Source organism: Orcinus orca, chromosome 3 (assembly GCF_937001465.1).
Source record: "Orcinus orca chromosome 3, mOrcOrc1.1, whole genome shotgun sequence".
NCBI lineage: Eukaryota > Metazoa > Chordata > Mammalia > Artiodactyla > Delphinidae > Orcinus > Orcinus orca.
The window spans coordinates 68740248-68756973 of record NC_064561.1 but is presented as its reverse complement, the minus strand read 5'-3'; the positions used below and the strand labels follow the sequence as shown (position 1 = coordinate 68756973).

The 16726-nt window shown below is 54.8% G+C and overlaps 1 protein-coding gene across 4 annotated transcripts in view; it reads left to right on the top strand.

The window, feature by feature from the left end:
* Positions 1–16726, top strand: part of PSD2 (pleckstrin and Sec7 domain containing 2) — a 58684-nt gene that overhangs the window by 13235 nt on the left and 28723 nt on the right. For all 4 annotated transcript variants that reach the window (XM_049708074.1, XM_049708073.1, XM_049708072.1 and 1 more), the window contains exons 3-7: positions 5648–6075; positions 9169–9609; positions 9993–10187; positions 13246–13326; positions 16536–16648. In XM_049708074.1, coding sequence (XP_049564031.1) covers positions 5699–6075; positions 9169–9609; positions 9993–10187; positions 13246–13326; positions 16536–16648 — 1207 coding nt within the window. In that variant the 5' untranslated portion in view covers positions 5648–5698. The remainder of the gene's footprint in view (positions 1–5647; positions 6076–9168; positions 9610–9992; positions 10188–13245; positions 13327–16535; positions 16649–16726) is intronic.

Sequence of the window (16726 nt, the reverse complement as noted above, 5' to 3'; positions counted from 1 at the left end):
GTGTGTGTGTGAAGATCCCATCCTATGTGCTAAAATCTGGGTGAGCTAGGGAGTCAATTAGTATAGTAGAAATTTTGGGAAAGGGCAGTGGAACCAATGGGGGTGTTCAGGGTAGGTTCCCAGGGGGCAGAAAATAGGTCTGAGAATGAAAGGTTTCCAGCTTTTTTTTTTTTTTTTTTCCAAGTAGCGTTCATGGAACTCCGAGTGTACAATGTCAGAGGTGGAAAGTCCTTGGGGATTGTCCAGGTTGGGGTTCATGCCCAGTTCCTATGGATGGGCTGTAGGGGTCCATGAGCCTCTCAAAAAATACTCAGAATATTGTGTACCTGTGTGAGTCTGTCTGGAGCAAGATCCAGAGTTCCATCAGATGCTCAAAGAGGTCTAAGGCTTAGAAATGGTTAGGAATCTCTGATGTACACAGGGAATGAGGCCAGAGAAGGGTTTCATTTGCCCAAGCCCCCCTAGCACATTGGAGGCAACACCTGAGTGCCTGGCTCCCAGCCCTGCTGCCTGGGACAGCTGTAGTCTCAGTTTTGCCTGTACACTGACATTCCAGAATGATTTTCTCTGTTCCCTGTCCCCTCTACATACCCTGCCTGGGCTGTAGGCACTCTTGGACATCCCACAGGCTCTTAGATTTTGCCTGTCCTGGGTAGTGCTCAGTGCCACGGGTCCCCTATCCCAGCTCTGCCTCCTGTGCCCCCATTTCTACCAGGTTGGCCTGTACTCCCCCATCTCCTCCCAAACCCACACAGCTGCCTGATGCCAGGGTTGTGGCTGTGGTCAGTGTGGGTTCCTGTCTTCCCCACCACCTGCCCTAGCCTGAAGCACTGGGTTGTCCCTCCCCTGCCCTGGCTGCTCCCAGAGCAGAATGGTTTCAACCAATCACCCAGCTGCCCAGTGATGTAGGTCTAGCTGCCCCGGACCTTGCCCCTAGGCCTGTAGGCTCCTCACCATCTCAGGAGCCTACCTCATGAGTAGCTGTCCAGCTCAGTTTATGTGTGTTTATGGGTCTGAATATATGTGGGATGTGTGTGTGTGTGCCCACAAATGCCTGTACCATACGCTTGCTCACAGACGTGCACGCGGGCGCCTGCACCTGTGCATCTGCCCTCTGTCTTAGAGAACATGTTGGGCCCTCCAGCCCTTTCCTTGGGCTTCCCACAGTCCCTAGCTTGGATCCCAGCATGGAAGGCACTTTACGAGGTTATCCGTATGACAGTCCCATGTCGTTCCACGCAGAAGCCAGCCTTGTCACTTTCCACCTTCGTGACCCTGAGCATGGTCCTCAACCTCTCTCAGCCTCTGCTTACAATGGGGATGATGGTAATCTCTAGGTTGTCATTCACTAAATATTTAAAAAGTGTCCACTGTTTGCCAGGCACTGTGCTAGGCTCTGGGAGAGACAGCAGTGAACATGACATAGTCCCCACCCTCACTGAACTTACCACCTAGTGAGCGAGATGGGCAGAAAATAAGGAAACAAATAGAAAAGGGAGTTTCAGGTCTGCTAAACGATGCTTAGCAGATATGTTTCTCCATGAAGGAGTGTAAAAGAGTGCTGTGTAGTCAGAGAGGGCCTCTCTGAGGAGGCAGCACTGGAGTTGAGCCCTGAGTGACAGAAGAGGCAGTCATTTAAAGATCTAGGGAGGGCTTCCCTGGTGGTGCAGTGGTTAAGAATCCGCCTGCCAATGCAGGGGACACAGGAAGATCCCACATGCCACGGAGCAACTAAGCCCGTGCACCACAACTACTGAGCCTGCGCTCTAGAGCTCGTGTGCCACAACTACTGAGCCTGCGTGCCACAACTACTGAGCCCACATGCCACAACTACTGAAACCTATGCGCCTAGAGCCCGTGCTCCACAACAAGAGAAGCCACTGCAATGAGAAGCCCGCACACCATAACGAAGAGTAGACCCCGCTCGCCGCAACCAGAGAAAGCCTGCGCACAGCAACGAAGACCCAATGCAGCCAAAAATAAAAATAAATAATAATAAAAAAAATGAATAAAATAAAACCATCATAGTAAAAACTGGTTCAGGCTAGAACCATAGGAAAAAAAAAAGATCTAGGGAAAGAGCATTCTAGGCCAAGGGTACAGCTGGTGCAAAGGCCCTGAGGTGGGAATGAGCTCAGGGAGCAGAAAGAAGGCCAGTGTGGCTGCTGGGGTGGGGATGGGCTGAGGGTAGTGAACCAGCTCAGGCAGAGCCTTTTTAGGCCATGCTGAGGAGGCCAGATTGGCGATGGGAGCTGATGGAGGGTTGCCAGTGAGGGAGGGGTATGATATAATTTGTGTTTTCACAACTCACTCCAGCTGCCATGGGAGAGTGGGGAGGGGGGATAGGGTTGTTGCAGGAACAGCTGAGACCCAGAAAGTGGCTGGCTTGGCATTCAGCCCTGGCCCAGCCAGGGTTCCATTACCGTCATGGACCCCATTTTGGTTGGTGCTGAAAAAGAGGCTGCTATGCCCAAGGTTATCCCAAGGGCAATCACAGGAGCCCTTGCTGAGAGAGGGGCCTGGTTCTGGCTGAGGGAGGATGCAGAGGATGTAGCCACTGCTGGGCTGTCATTTGTAGGCATCTCCTTCTCATGAGTGGGCCCTGTGGCCCAGCCGTACCCCCTCCCCTGCTCTTGCCAGCAGGGCTGGAAGTGGGCAGGGTCACTGCTTTGTGTAGACTCTTCTGGATGAGGATTTGAGCCATGATCTTGAGGGAGGGTCTGGGAAACTGGGGCTCATCCTTTACTTCCAGCCCATCCAGGTGCAGAGGGAGGCTTCTCCTGAGTCTAGATGTAGCTACTCACTGTGTGACCTGGGGCAAAGCCTTTCCTGGTTCTGTGCCTCTGTCTCCCCGTATGTCAAATGTGGTAGTGGAGAGAGTGGGCCATAGCTGCCTTTCTCCTTGACCTCTGTAGTGAGTTTGTTTTTCCTTGGATCTCAGCCCTCTCATCATTCATGACCTTAAGTTCTGCCACCAGCCCTGGGGAAGGAGAGCAGAGGTGATGCCCCCATTCTGCAGATGGGTTCACAAAGGCCAGAGGGGACAATGATGAGTCCCAGGTCACATGGTGATTCAGAGTGAGGACTTGGGGCATTGTTTCACGCCTCTGCCCTGAAGGGCACCCCTCCCTTGGTCCCAGCAAGAGAGGGGGGTCCTGGCTCAGCTCTTTCTGGGCTCAGCTGGCCTTTAGCCCAGGCAGGGACTCTGGGCCTCTTCCCAGAGTGGAGCTCAATGTGCCCCTTGTCTGTCCACCCCCAGAAGCTGAGGACCCGGCCCCGTGCCTGGTGTTGGCAGAACCTCCATCTTGCTCTCAGCTGCAGGAGGACATGGCAGGGCAGGTAGGGCTAGAGCCAGCCTGAGGCAGCTGCTGGAAGTTGGAGGTGATGTAGGGGCCTCCCAAGAGGTCCTTGATTTGTCCATAACCCTGGCTTTGGGGCTGGTGTAGACTGAGCACCAGGTGAAGCCGCTTATGCTGTCAAATCTCAGGCCTCACTGGGAGCTCAGGCAGAGCCCTGGCCAAAGGGGGCCTAAGCATCTATGTGTGGGTGTGGGAGCTTGAGGAATCCTGGTGGAATTAGGTTGAAACCCTGTGCCACAGATCCAGTGCTCACCAGGCCTGTGGGCTAGAAAGCAGGCCAGAGGACTAGAACTCAGGCAGCAGGCCCAGAGGCCCCACTGTCCCTCCTCTTTCCTTTCTAAATGCTCCCCTCACCCCCAAGGAGTCTCAGCTGAGGAGATTACTTCCTGTTCTCTTTGCTCTGAGTACACAACCCGAGGGAACGGATTGAAATAGCAACTGCAGCAGCAGGGATTTAGGGCAGACCAGAAAGAATCCCTCACTCAGTGCCGAGCCCCTTGGGGTCTCCAGTGTCCTAGGATCAGGGCCCAGATATTCTAGAGCCTAGCTTTTCAGATTTTTTTTTTTAGTCTGTGGAAGTTTTGTTTTGTTTTTGTTTTGTTTTTTAGAGTAAAATCTTATGCTCATACAGTCTTCAAAACTCTAGGAGGTGACTGTCAGGGTGGGTGGGCTGGGGCCCCAGATCCCCATCGGTCCTGCCTGCTCTCTTCCACTCCGTGTTTGAAAACCAAGGGGTACATGAATCTTAAGTGGTCCTGTGGTGGCAGAGCTCCTCCCAAGGGCCCGGAAGCCCCCAGAGAAGTAGACTCACCTTCCTCTCCAGGCTCATCTCTAAGTGGAAAGTTTCTCCTGGAGTCTAACCCAGTGTTTCCCAAACTTGCCTTATTATAAGAATAACAGATTACTATACCCGTTCCCTATAGATTCTGGTTCAGGAGGCCTGAGGGAGGGCCTATCTGTATTTTAACAAGTTCCTCAGGTGACGCTTTTGACCAGGTGAGTATGGGGAGTATGGGCCTCACTTAAATCCCTGTTGCTATACCTGCGTGCCTCTCCTCCTCCCGCCGTTTCCTGAACGCCCAGCACCCTTTCTTCAGAGGAGCGTGGGGTTACTGGGGGAAGCTGAGGTCCGAAGAGGGGAGGAAGGAAGTTCTTTGGGGGGACTGGTCTGTGTCCTTGGTGGCAGAGGCCACTAGGGGTGAGGTGGGGCAGAGAGGGCTGAGGGGAGAGCCAGAGCACAGCCCGTCACATTGCCCACCCTTCTGAGATTGGACAGGAAGCCTCTGGGAAATTGAGCTTGTTCTGATCCGTTTAAAAAAGGGTGTGTGTGTGGAGATGGCAGGGAAAATGGGTCTCCTCATTTTACAGAGGAGAAACAGACCCCGGGCAGGACAGAGGGGAGGGGGCTGGCCTGGGTGGAGTAGTGAGGAGTCCCAACATGGACCCCACGAGGCCGCACAGTGAGTGGGGCTCCCCTTCCAGTGCTCTCCCCTGGAGGGCCCCGTGGCAGCCTCCTCACGAGTCCCTCCTCAAGGATGGGTGAGCGCTGGGGCCGGGGCGGGGTGTGGAGGGGAACCCCAGGCCCCCTCCTCCTTGCACCCCGCGCAGCCAGGGCTTTGGGCGCTCAGCGGTGGAGGAAGCCCCGCTCTCGGCCAGTCTCCCGGGTGGCGCTGCCCCACTCAGCACCCTGGACAGCGCCTCCTCGGGGCCTCACTTTGGCTTCTCTGGGGCGGCCTCTGTTAATAAAACTGCACTTCTGTTGACTTCCTTGCCTCCCTACTTAACTCTCCCTCTAAAGTCAGCCCCCAGTCCAGATCTTTTCAGTCACCACTCGTCTCGCTCCTGGAGCCAGGGCAAGGGAACATGGAAAGAGGCAAGGTGGCTGGCTGCTGTAGGCCTGGGGTTTTGTTCCCTTCTCTCACCAGCGAGAGAGGAAGTGGCCTTGGAGGAGTCCTGGACCCTTCCCTATACCTGCCAAACTGGATCTTCCTCGGAGGGTTTTGATGAATTCTGAAGGGCACAACAGAGATATATAAGAGTTAACGGGGAAGGTAGGACTGGGGCACACCAGTGGCTGGGGGTCCGGGGAGAGGTGAGTGGTGCTGGCCTGAGCAAGGCAGTGCAGAGGCCACAGCCTGAACCCAGACTCCAGCTGAGAGGCCCTGAGAAGATCATCTGGGCCATCCTTTTGTCTTCAGGCAGGCTGCCTGCTGCTGGTTCTGCTGGGCTTTGGACCCCCAGCACCTGCTCTTTCTGATCCACCCCTTTCTCTCTCCATCCACTGCCAGGTCAAGTTGGGTCCCAAAAGCAGCCAGCACGGGGTAGAAGCCGTGGCTGCCATGGATGAGGATAAGCTTCTATCTGCACTGCCTGGGGAAGATGGTGCCACCTGCGACCCCAGCCTGGAGCCTGAGGAGGAGCCTGGGGTCCAGAATGGAATGGCATCCAGTGAGGACCTGAACAGTGGCCACACCAGCCCAGGGCATGAGATGAGGGGCACCCTGGTGGTGCACACTGAGGGGCATACCAAGGGCCTGGACATGGCCCTGCACGGCCTCAGCCTTGGCCTCTCCCTTACCAATGGCCTAGCCCTGGGGCCAGACTCAAACATTCTGGAAGACTCTACAGAGTCCAGGCCCTGGAGGGCTGGTGGGCTGGCGGAGGGGGACGATGCCTCCAGGAGCCTCTGTCCAGACACTGAGGATCCTCCACTGGGGTAAGTGGGTGTCTCGGGATGGGAGGCTCACCACATTTGCTCCAATGCTGCGTGGCCTGGGCCTAGCCACTTACCCTTTCTGGTTCTTGTTTTTCCTCATACATGAAATGGGAATTTTATGTCCCTGTTTTGGGAGGATAGGGCCATAAGAGATAGGGTTGTTTCTTTTTAAAAATTTTTTTTCTCTTCCATTGTGGTTTATTACAGGATATTGAATATAGTTCCCTGTGCTATACAATAGGACCTTGTTGTTTACCCACTCTATATATAATAGTTTGCATCTGCTAATCCCAAACTCCCAATCCATCCCTCCCCCACTTCCCCTTCCACCGTGGGCTGTTTCTATGTCGGGTTGGAGGGCCACACTCCCTCCATCCCAGGCTGGACATCAGAGTTCCAAAATGCCTTGATGTGGGAGGTCATCTGGCCTATCCCTCTGCTTCTTGGAGATGAGAATGTCCCAATTCTGCAACTCACCTCAAGAGAGTAGGCTTATGTGGATTAATCTTTGTCAGCTACTCCTCCCTGAGTGCCATCTGGGAGTTCGACCAGGAGCTCCTACTTATTGGAGTAAGTCCTACTTCCTGGAGTTACAGCCCCATTTCTGTTATCCTCAGCTGGAGGTGGAGAGGCCTGGCATCTTAAAGGTGCCAGTTGGACAAGGAGGCGAGGATGGGGCAGGGGAATGTCTAGAAACCCCCAGTGTGGGCTGAGAAAAGAAAGCATATAGAAGGCTTACCGTGTACCACTGCAGGCACTGGCCTGGGCAGACAAGGGTGTAGGAGGTGTGCGAGCATGTGTTTGTGGGGCATGCATGTGTGTGTGTACTGGTGTGTGCACGGGGATGTGTGAGCATGTCAGTGTGCCTGGCCTGTGCATTTGAGTTGCACATTTGGGTCTGCACGTGGATGTGTGGGGCTGAGTGTGCCTAGGTCTCCAAGGGCAGGAATGTGAGTACGTGGGGTCAGACGCCAGTGTGTGCCGGGTGTGCCAAGAGAGAGTTTCCGTCCGGGCCTATGGGGGGCGGGGCCTATGGGGGCGGGCCGGAGGCTGGGGCTTCTTGGAGCACGCTGTTTGTATTTAGGTTGGTATAATTTTGGAGGATGGCTGAAGGTGGAGGCAGATGGAAGTTTGGAGATTAAGCTGATGGTCTTCAAGCCCCTGTCAAAACTACCCCTCAGGTTTGCTCAGGTACATGAGAGGGTGGTAGATATGGGGACCGTTCTTGGCTCTGACACGAGATGAGAGCCCCCAAGGGCAGGACTCTGTCTTGTTGTTCCAGGACCCAGCATGGGCCTGGGAGAGAGAGCTGCTGGGCAGATTTTGGGTGTCTGCTCTGGCACCCAGGGCAGTGGCCCTTCTCTTCCTTCCCCTCCTCCTGGAGGTCAGTAAAGGCAACTTCCATCCCAGCCCCCTACTGGGCATCCTACCGCCTTTTCGGTTTCTGCCCTTTCCCCACTTCCTTCTCTAAATGAGGCTGCCGTCTCAACTCCTGGTGGGACAGGGGTGGCCGATGGCCGTGGCCTCAGCTTTTCTCTCTCAGGTCAGTATTTCTCCAGGAAGCACTCAGGGATCACACTTAGGCACTGGGGGTCCAAGGAGGGGTTTGAGGGGGTGGGGCACTTCCCAGTCCTCCAAATATGGCTCAGTCTCTGCTAAGCCCCAGGGACTAGGGGCTAAGCAGGGCATGGCTAGATGCTCAAGGTTACCAGGGGTGTGCTTCTTTGCAAATGGGGGGCCTTGGTTTATCTGAAATGGGCTGGGCTCAGCCTGCTTCTTTCTTTTTCTGTGTCTCTTGCTTTTGCTGTCTCTATGTTTCTCTCTCTCTCTCTCTGCGTGTATCTCTTTATCTCTGTTACTTTCTGTCTCTCTTATTCTGTCTCTCTGTCTTTGTTTTTCGTGCTCTCTGTATCTCTTTTCTCTGTCTCTTTCTTATCTCTCTCTTATTTCTCTTCTTCTCTCTCTTTGTCTCTATTTTTATCTCTTTTAGTCCTCTTCCTTGCCTGTTTTTCCCACTTAATTGTGCATCTCCCCAGTGGATAAGAGGCCTCGGTTCATCTATGTGTGATGCTCGATTTTAGGTGCTGGGGCTACATCAGTGAACAGAATATACAAAAATTCCTACTTTCATGGAGCTTATGGTCTAGTGAGGAGACAGATAATATGTCATAAAAATAATAGATAATTACATAGTATGTTGGAAGGCGACAAGTGCTTTGGAAAAAATAAAGCAAGAAAAAGGGGCTGGGGTGTTTGGGGGCAGGTCCTAGTTATAAATAGGGCAGTCAGGGTGAGAAAGGGATGCGAAAGGAAGACTTCAGCTTGAGGAAAGAGCACTCTGGGCGGAGGGAACCGCTGGTGCAAAGGCCTTTTTCGGGGGCAGCACAGGGCTCTGCAAGGGCTTAGGCAGTGTAGTGGGCTGTGGGGCTGATAGGCATGTGTCCATTCACCCAGTGCACCACTCAGCAGGGTTTAGAGGACCTACTGTGTGCTGGGTGCTTCCTGGCCTTGTGTGTGGGTGGGGGGAAACAGGTGTAAACAGGGGAACAAACAGAATACTACATGCTGAGAGGGGCTGGGAGGAAATGAAGAGGTACCCTGAGGGGCCAGTGTGTTGGGTGGTGTGGGCCTGCCTCCCGCAGTCTCTCTGAGGAGGTGACATTAAAGGCAAGCCCTGAGAGCTAGAATGTGGCAGCCAGGCTAAGAGCCACCCAGGTTGTGGGGACAGCAAAATTATGACCCTGTGTGACACTAGCTGTGATGAGGAGCCTGGAGGAAGCAGCCTCCCACCCCCTTCCCAGGCCAGGCTGAGGGAGAGTCTCACATTCATTCATTTAGCTCAGTGATGCCCACTGTGGGCCAGGCACGGTGGGCAGGGGGGCAGGACCACGCCTGTCCTTTCACTGCTGTGCCCCGGTACCCAGTCCGGCATCTGGCACCTAGTGCTCAGCAAGGGTTGGCAGAAAGAACAAACAGGACACGATCCATGCCCACTCCCTGCCCCCAGGGAGCTCCCAGACATGGATTGGTGCCATCCTAGCACCTGTAAGGGGGACACCTGGCAGGATGGTGACTGGTCCTCGCATCCCACAGGCCAGGAGAACCAGATGTGCGGGACGGCTTCAGCGCCACATTTGAGAAGATTGTGGAGTCGGAGCTGCTGCGGAGCACACAGTACAGCAGCCTGGACTCCCTCGATGTGCTGAGCCTCACGGATGAGAGCGACAGCTGCGTCAGCTTCGAGGCCCCCCTCACGCCCCTCATCCAGCAGCGGGCCCGGGATAGCCCTGAGCCAGGGGCTGGCTTGGGCACTGGGGACATGGGGTCCGAGGGGAACATGGGGGCAGCTGGCGGTGATGGGGAGCTGGGCAGCCCCCTGCGGCGCTCCATCTCCGGCAGCCGCTCCGAGAATGTCCTGAGCCGCCTGTCTCTCACGGCCGTGCCCAATGGCTTCCATGAAGATGGACCCCCGGGCCCAGGCGGGGATGAGGAAGACGAGGAGGAAGACATGGACAAGTTGCTGAGCTCGGCCAGGTGAGGCAGGGCCCAGGCTGGGAGCCAAGAGAACCATTGAGCAGATGGGGAAACTGAGACCCAGAGGAGGCAAAGCAAGTTAGGACATCCGGGGGTCTGGAGTGAACAGCCCTCTGCAAGGTCATCGTGCCCACCCTCTGCACCCCCAGCCTGAGGTTCCATTCTGCCCTTCCAGGCCTTTCTAGCCAAGGTGGAGTCAGGGAGCTGATCATCTAATGATATCCTTTGAGGACTTTTCTAAAAGTCTGACTTGATTCTGTCCCGATGCAGTGGAGCTTCTTTCCCTGGTCTGACCCCTGGATTTTCAGAGGCCTGGGGAGACCTTCCAGCCCCCAACCATGGCTTCTGACCCCCTCCTCCCCAACCCCACCTTCCCTCTGCAGCGACCCCAGCCTGAAGGACGGCCTGTCAGACTCAGACTCAGAGCTGAGCAGCTCGGAGGGGCTGGAGCCTGGCAGCGCAGACCCACTGGCCAACGGGGGCCAGGGCGTGAGTGAAGCTGCCCGCCGGCTGGCACGCCGCCTCTACCACCTGGAGGGCTTCCAGCGTTGCGATGTTGCCCGGCAGCTGGGCAAGAAGTGAGCTCATCTCCGCACCCCCACCCCAGGCAAACCCGGTGTCTTCCTCGGCCCAAGGCGGGGTGTGGGTGGCTGCTTTCAGGGGGGCCTGGTTCTGGGGGCTCCCAACAGTCCCCAAGAACTTTTCCTCCTGCCACTGACCTAATTCCGGGCCTTGCCCTAAATCTGTTTCCTTTCTGGGCTGCCTGGGCGAGGGTGCCCCCGGCTCTGAGGGAGGAGAGGTGTGGCAGGGCGGCCCCTCGGGGCTGGGGGAGTGGCATGTGGCATGTGGTTATGGGGCCGTGGTGGACGGTAGTGAGGACAGAGCAGCCGGGCAGGGGCTGGTGGGCCACCTAATGGGGCCAAGGAGGGAGGGGAACCTGGGCCTGGCTGGGACCTCGGGGGACCCAGGAGCTGGGGAAGGGGATCCTGGCCCTCATTAAGCCCCATTCACTGTGTGTCTGTTGGGACCAGCTGAAGGGGCGGGAGCCGCCAAAGCACAAGCCCCGGTCTTTGGACTTGGGGGAAGGGAACTAGCCAGGTTGAAGTCCTGAGGGGTAGGGGACAGTCAGCTGTGAAGTCAGCTGGTGTGTCCTGAGCAGGTCCGGCCAGCAGCATGTCCACCTGCCTTGTCCTTCTTGCCTGGCCATCCAAAGGACCCCCAACACCCACATAAGCCTTCAAGATGCACGGAAGCAGGCCGAGCCTCTGGAGAGAGCTGCTCTCAGGCTAAGAGAGGCAGCCCAGACTCTAGACCCCAAGTCAGAGCTGACTGGGGCTTAGGCCACAGGGAAGTCCTGAGGATCCCCCCTTCTCCCTCCCTCCTGACTCCTCCACTCTCCGTTGCCTCCAGGGCACTCCTGCCCTGGGCCTCCCCCAAAATTGCATCACCCACACCCTCACCTCTCCCACTGGGCTATAGTCCCCAAACCTAATGACATCCTCCTTCATTACGGTTGATCCCCACCCTCCCCTGTCTTTTCAACCACTCCCTCTACAAGAGTTTTCCCATCAGCATTTAATTGTGCTTAACTCTTTCCCATCTGAAACAAAAATCCTTCCTCAAATCGTACTTCCTCCCCCAGCCTCTTCACAGCCAAAATTCTATTTTCTGCTCTGGATGGCCTCTGTCCCCTCCCCTTCTGCACATTCAGTGCCTCCAGGTTGGCTTCTTCCCCTGGAGGGGCCCTTCACAAGCCCCTCTTACTAGAGTCAGTGGCGGCCTGGTGTCTTTGAATCTGGTGTCTGCTACTGGGCCTCAACTTTCTCCCCTTCAACAGCCTTGACACACCGGTCACTCCTTTCTTTTTCTTTTTCATTTTTTTTTTTCTTTTTCTTTTTTTTTTTGCGGTGCGGGCCTCTCACTGTTGTGGCCTCTCCTGTTGCGGAGCACAGGCTCCGGACGCGCACGCTCAGCGGCCATGGCTCACGGGCCCAGCCGCTCCGCGGCATGTGGGATCTTCCCGGACCGGGGCACGAACCCGTGTCCCCTGCATCGGCAGGCGGACTCTCAACCACTGCGCCACCAGGGAAGCCCCTTTCTTTTTCTTTAATTAAACTTTTTATTATGAAAATTTCAAGCATACACAAAGGCAGAGAAAGTAACATCTTAAACTTCCATGTACCCATTACTCAGCTTCAAAGTTATCAATATTTTTCTATTCTTGTTTGATCTGTTTCCCCCACAGCTTCTTCCCCTCACATTTGCTAGAATATTTTAAAGCATATTTCAGACTCTCTATCATATGATCCATAAATGTTTAGTATGTGTCTCTAACTGACTAGGATATTTTTTTAGACAGTCATAATTCCATTATAATTTCTGACAAAGTTAACAAAAATTCCTTAGTATCTCTAACATTTGGTCTATACTTAATTTTCTCTGGTTGTCTCAAAAATGTTTGTTCAAATCAGGACGCAAATAAGGTACATGCATTACATTTGGCCAATATGTCTCTTAGGCCTCTTGTAGCCAACAGCGGTTGCCAGTCCCCCTCCTTTTTGTAATGCCATGTATTTGTTGAAGAAACAGAGTCATTTGTCCGGAAGAACTTTCCACGTTTTGGATTTGGTGTCCTCATGGTGTTACTTCACATGTTACTGTAAACAGGAGGGAGAGCTTGGGGCTTGATTGGATTCAGGTGGAAATATGCTCTGCTTTTTGGCAAGAATTCATCACTCCAGTCTTGAAACACTCTCTTCCTTGGCCTCCAGGACAGCATACCCCTACCTCTCGGGCTGCTGTTTGTCTGTCTCCTTCTCTGGCTATCTCTTCCCTCAGCTCACCCTGACAGGGGTTCTCCTCAGATCTCTGACCTGGATCTGCTGGCCTGTCTGTGCCCCCTCCTTTCACATGGGCTCGTCCCCCTTCCTACTGAGTTGTTAGTCACCAGTTAAGGGCTGATGACTCTCACATGGGTGCTTCTAGCTCTACCTGTTGTCCTGGGCTCTGGGCATCACCCCAGGGGCCACCCTCTCTGTCATGCCCCACACCCACTCCATCCCTCTCCACGTCCTGTGGATTCTGCCACCCAAACATCCCTCCTCCCCACCCCTTCCATGTCTCTCGTGGACAGCTCCTACCCCCGTGGGCCTCCACTCCACAGACAGTGTTCCAAATACAGACCTGACCATCTCACTTACCCCTTCACTGCTTCAAACTCTTCCAGATCAAGTCCCAGTCCTTGCCTCGGCCCTCAGGCCCGGTTCCCTGCCTCATCTCTTGCTGCCCCCATTCCTGCTCTCCAGCCCCGGCCACATGGCCCCGCTGGTAGCTTCTTGGACAGTTTCCCCTACTGCGGACACTTTGCATCATCTCACCTCCTACTCCCTTCACGTGGGTGGCTCTTCCTTTCCTGAAGGTATTGGATGAGACATCACCTCCTCTAGGAAGCTTTCCTGACTCCCCCACCTCCTGGCCCAAGGTTGAACTGTCAGAGCCCAACTGGCTAGCAAGGGAGACAGCAGAGGAGCGGGCAGGTCTGGGTGGGTGGGTCAGGGTCCCCAGGGGCCCACTGCCACGAACCCCCGCTGTTTGCTGTGCCCTGCTTCTAATGGATAACCCCTGCTCTCCTGGCAGCAACGAGTTCAGCAGGCTGGTGGCCGGGGAGTACCTCAGCTTCTTTGACTTCTCGGGCCTGACTCTGGACCGAGCACTCAGGTCAGTGGGGCTGGGATGGGATAGTGCCCACAGGCGATACAGCCACACATCTGGATTCTCCTGCCAGCTCTACTGTAAACTTGCTGTGCAAGACCTTGGACAAGTCTCTTGACCCCTCTGGGGAGGCTGAGGGGAAGGGGTCATGAGAGCAGCAGCAATGCAGAGACTCAGTGAGTGCTGGCTCTGCGGTGGGCGCTGAAAATATGAAGGTGGGAATGCCGTCGTGACTCTTCAGGAGGGGAAAGGGCCAAAAGGCTTGCCTGTACTGAGCACTTCCTGTCTGCAAGATGTACCCTTTACACACCCTGCTGACTGCATCTTAGCAACACCCCTGTAAGGTAGGCGATATCATCCCATTTACTTGTGGAGAAACTGTGGGCCAGTTCCCCACAGTCACTGAGGGAGGAGATAGCCAAAATGGAATTTGCCCTCAGGTCCTGTTGGTGTTTGGACCTGGGGAGTGGCCCTCAGGAGGGGCAGGTGCAGGCCCCAGGGAGCAGAGGGCGGGAATGGGAAGATGCAGCCCAGTGTCCAGCGGACCCGGCGGCAGGGCCAGCAGGGAGACCCTAGGCCAGAGCCCTCCTGGCGAGGGGCGGCGGTCTCTGAGCTGAGGGGTGGGTGGTCCCATGTATGTTAGATATGTTCACCTCCTACATGCCTCTCACACTTTTAAAAACTTTATTTTCCCTTCTTTTTTCTCTGTTTCAGTTGGGATATTTTCTATTGACCTGCTTCCAGTTCACTTACCCTTTCTCTGTGTCTCGTATGCTGTTAACCCCATTTACTGAGTTTTCACTTTCTATTGTTTTATTTTTCAGTTCTGGAAATTTCATTTCATTAAACATTTTTTTGGGTAGGTTTTAATTCTCTGGGGGGAATTCTTCATCTTTTGATTTATTTTCTACTTACTTTCCCCATCTTTCCCTCTCTTTCTTTGAACATATTAGTCACAGTTATTTGAAAGTCCTTGTCTGCTTTTACCCCGATATCTGCATCATCTGTATCTGTTTCTATTGTTTCTCTCTTGGCTTTCCATCTTATATCCTATTTCTCTGTGTGCTTAGTAATTTTTTTATTAGATGCTCTACGTTTTGTATAGAATTACAGTGGCTCAAGATCATTATGTGTTCCTCCAGAGAGGGTTTACCTTGTCCCTTGCTAGGCAGTTAGAGGAGGGCAGGGAGGCGCAGTCCTAATCCATCCAGGGCTGAGCTGAGGAGAGGCAGCCCTGAAGTTTGGTAAGGCTCAGGGTTCACCCCGATCACAGGGTGAAGGCCGCAGGGCTTTCCACTGAGAGCATGGTGTGTTCACTGGGGCCTCTCCCTTTGGTTGGTTCTAAATCCTAATTTTGTCTCCTCGTTGTGGCGAGACTGTCAAAAAACCAAATCCCTCTACTTCTCAGAGAGGCCTTCCTACCCATCACATCTTTAGGTTTTGGTAGATATCTCACAGGGAGAACTGGCCACATGTTTATAGCCCCTCAAGTCTCCCGGTTTGTCTCTCCAGCTCCGTGAAGCCACTAATTGTTCTGCCTCTTGCCTGTGCCCGTGATTGGCAGTGTCCCCGGGGAGAAAGCAGCTACAGATCAGTCCACCTCTCCCCAGTTCTCTCCTCTCCAGAATCTTGGTCCTATTGGTGTTCGTTGCGTCAGCAGTTTTCTGATAGCTTAAGAGAGATGTATTTTGTCTGGCTTTTCTCATTGTTCTCAGTGGAAGTGTTGGTCGACTGCAAGCTACTCTATCCTGAGCTGAGTCTGAATTTTCACACTGGATGATCGGGTGGGGAAGGTGTTCGGTGGGTCGGGCTCGCAATCAGAGGCATGAGTGCTGGGTGGGAGGACCTTGTATATCCAGCCCAATAGATTGAGGCTCGACTCTGCAGGCCCTGGGGAGCCCCAGAAGGTGCTGGGTGTGAAGCAGTATTCTGGGAGGCAGTGCTGGCAGCAGTGTGCTGGTGGCCTTTGATCCAGAGGCTTCTGAAGAGGGTCAGGTGGGAGAGGACGAGGCCTGAAGTTGGGCTGTGGGGCAGAGGAATGATTGGTGTGAGAAGCACAGAGGATACAGCAGACAGGCCCGTGGTTCCAAGATGCAGGGGAGAGGGTGGGCAGTAATGAGGCTGATCCCGGGGGCAGCCTGAGTTTAACCGGAGCTTGGTGAAGACCCCTGAGGAAGGGGTGTTTGGACTGGGGAGCCGGAGCTGGGATGGATGACTCCCAGGTAGGATAGGCTATGGTTGGGATGGGGGATGGGTTTTAGAAAGTCCTAGTGGAGTATGAGGAGAAGATGAAGGGGCCAGATGCAGGGAAGAGAACGGGGAACAGGAGAGGCAGGTAAAGGAGGAAGCCTAGATGGCGGATGGAGTGTTTTTATACAGCAGTTGATTGATCGGGATTGAATTAGAGAGTGGTCTGCAGTTTTGGATGCCTTGGGAAGCCTCCAAGGGTAAAGATTGGCCAGAATGGGGCTCACAGGTCCCAGGGTGCCTTAGAAGTAGCTTGAGAGAGGATAAAGCAAAGTGGGCATTACAGAAGCCAAGTGAACTGTGGCAAAATCAGGGACAAACTAGTCTCATGAGCCCAGGACGGATAGAGGCCCACAATGTCTCAGCTTGCTGTTTCCCTTCCCAAGAAGGGGTGTGCCTATGCCCCAGGTGAGGGACCCCAGCCCCATCTCCCAGCCCCTCTGGTTTTGGCATACTCTGCCAGGGACTCCTGAGAGCTGGTGACCTTTGAATTTGGCCTTGAGAGGGACTCAGAGCTGCCCAGCAGAGGAGGCTCAGACTTGGGGTGGGGGGAGTGAGGGAGGCCAAGGTTGGGCCTGGGGCTCAGCTGGTAGCGCCTCAAGTGAGGAGTGGGAATGGCTGAGGGAGAGCGGTCTGAGGAGCGGCGTGGATGGCCCAACCATGGAGGGGGGAGCCAGGAGTGGAGCGGATGCTGGCACTGAGGTGTTCGTCTGCCTTTGCTCTTCACAATCTGTCCCCTGCATCCTTCCAGAAGGGCCCTGGAGGGTGATGAGGGCTGAAACTCCACACTCCAGAGGCCATTATGGGGGTCAGGGTGCCTCCCTGGGCCCAGATGCTGGGGCTCTGGGGCCTCAGCTCCCTTGGGCAGATTTGGGTGGTGTGTGTGTGTGGGCGTCCTACCCTGAGTGAGGATTCAGACTGACTCAGGGGCTCTTGGAGGCCCTCAGCATCCTTGCATTACCCTCCAGAACCTTCCTGAAGGCCTTTCCGCTGATGGGGGAGACACAGGAGCGTGAGCGGGTCCTTACGCACTTCTCCCGCCGGTACTGCCAGTGCAACCCTGACGACAGCACTTCGGAAGGTACGCCTCGCCCCTCTCCCCTGCCCCCCACCCGGGCCCTGGCTTCTTCCTACCTCTGGTCCACCTGCCACTTCTGTC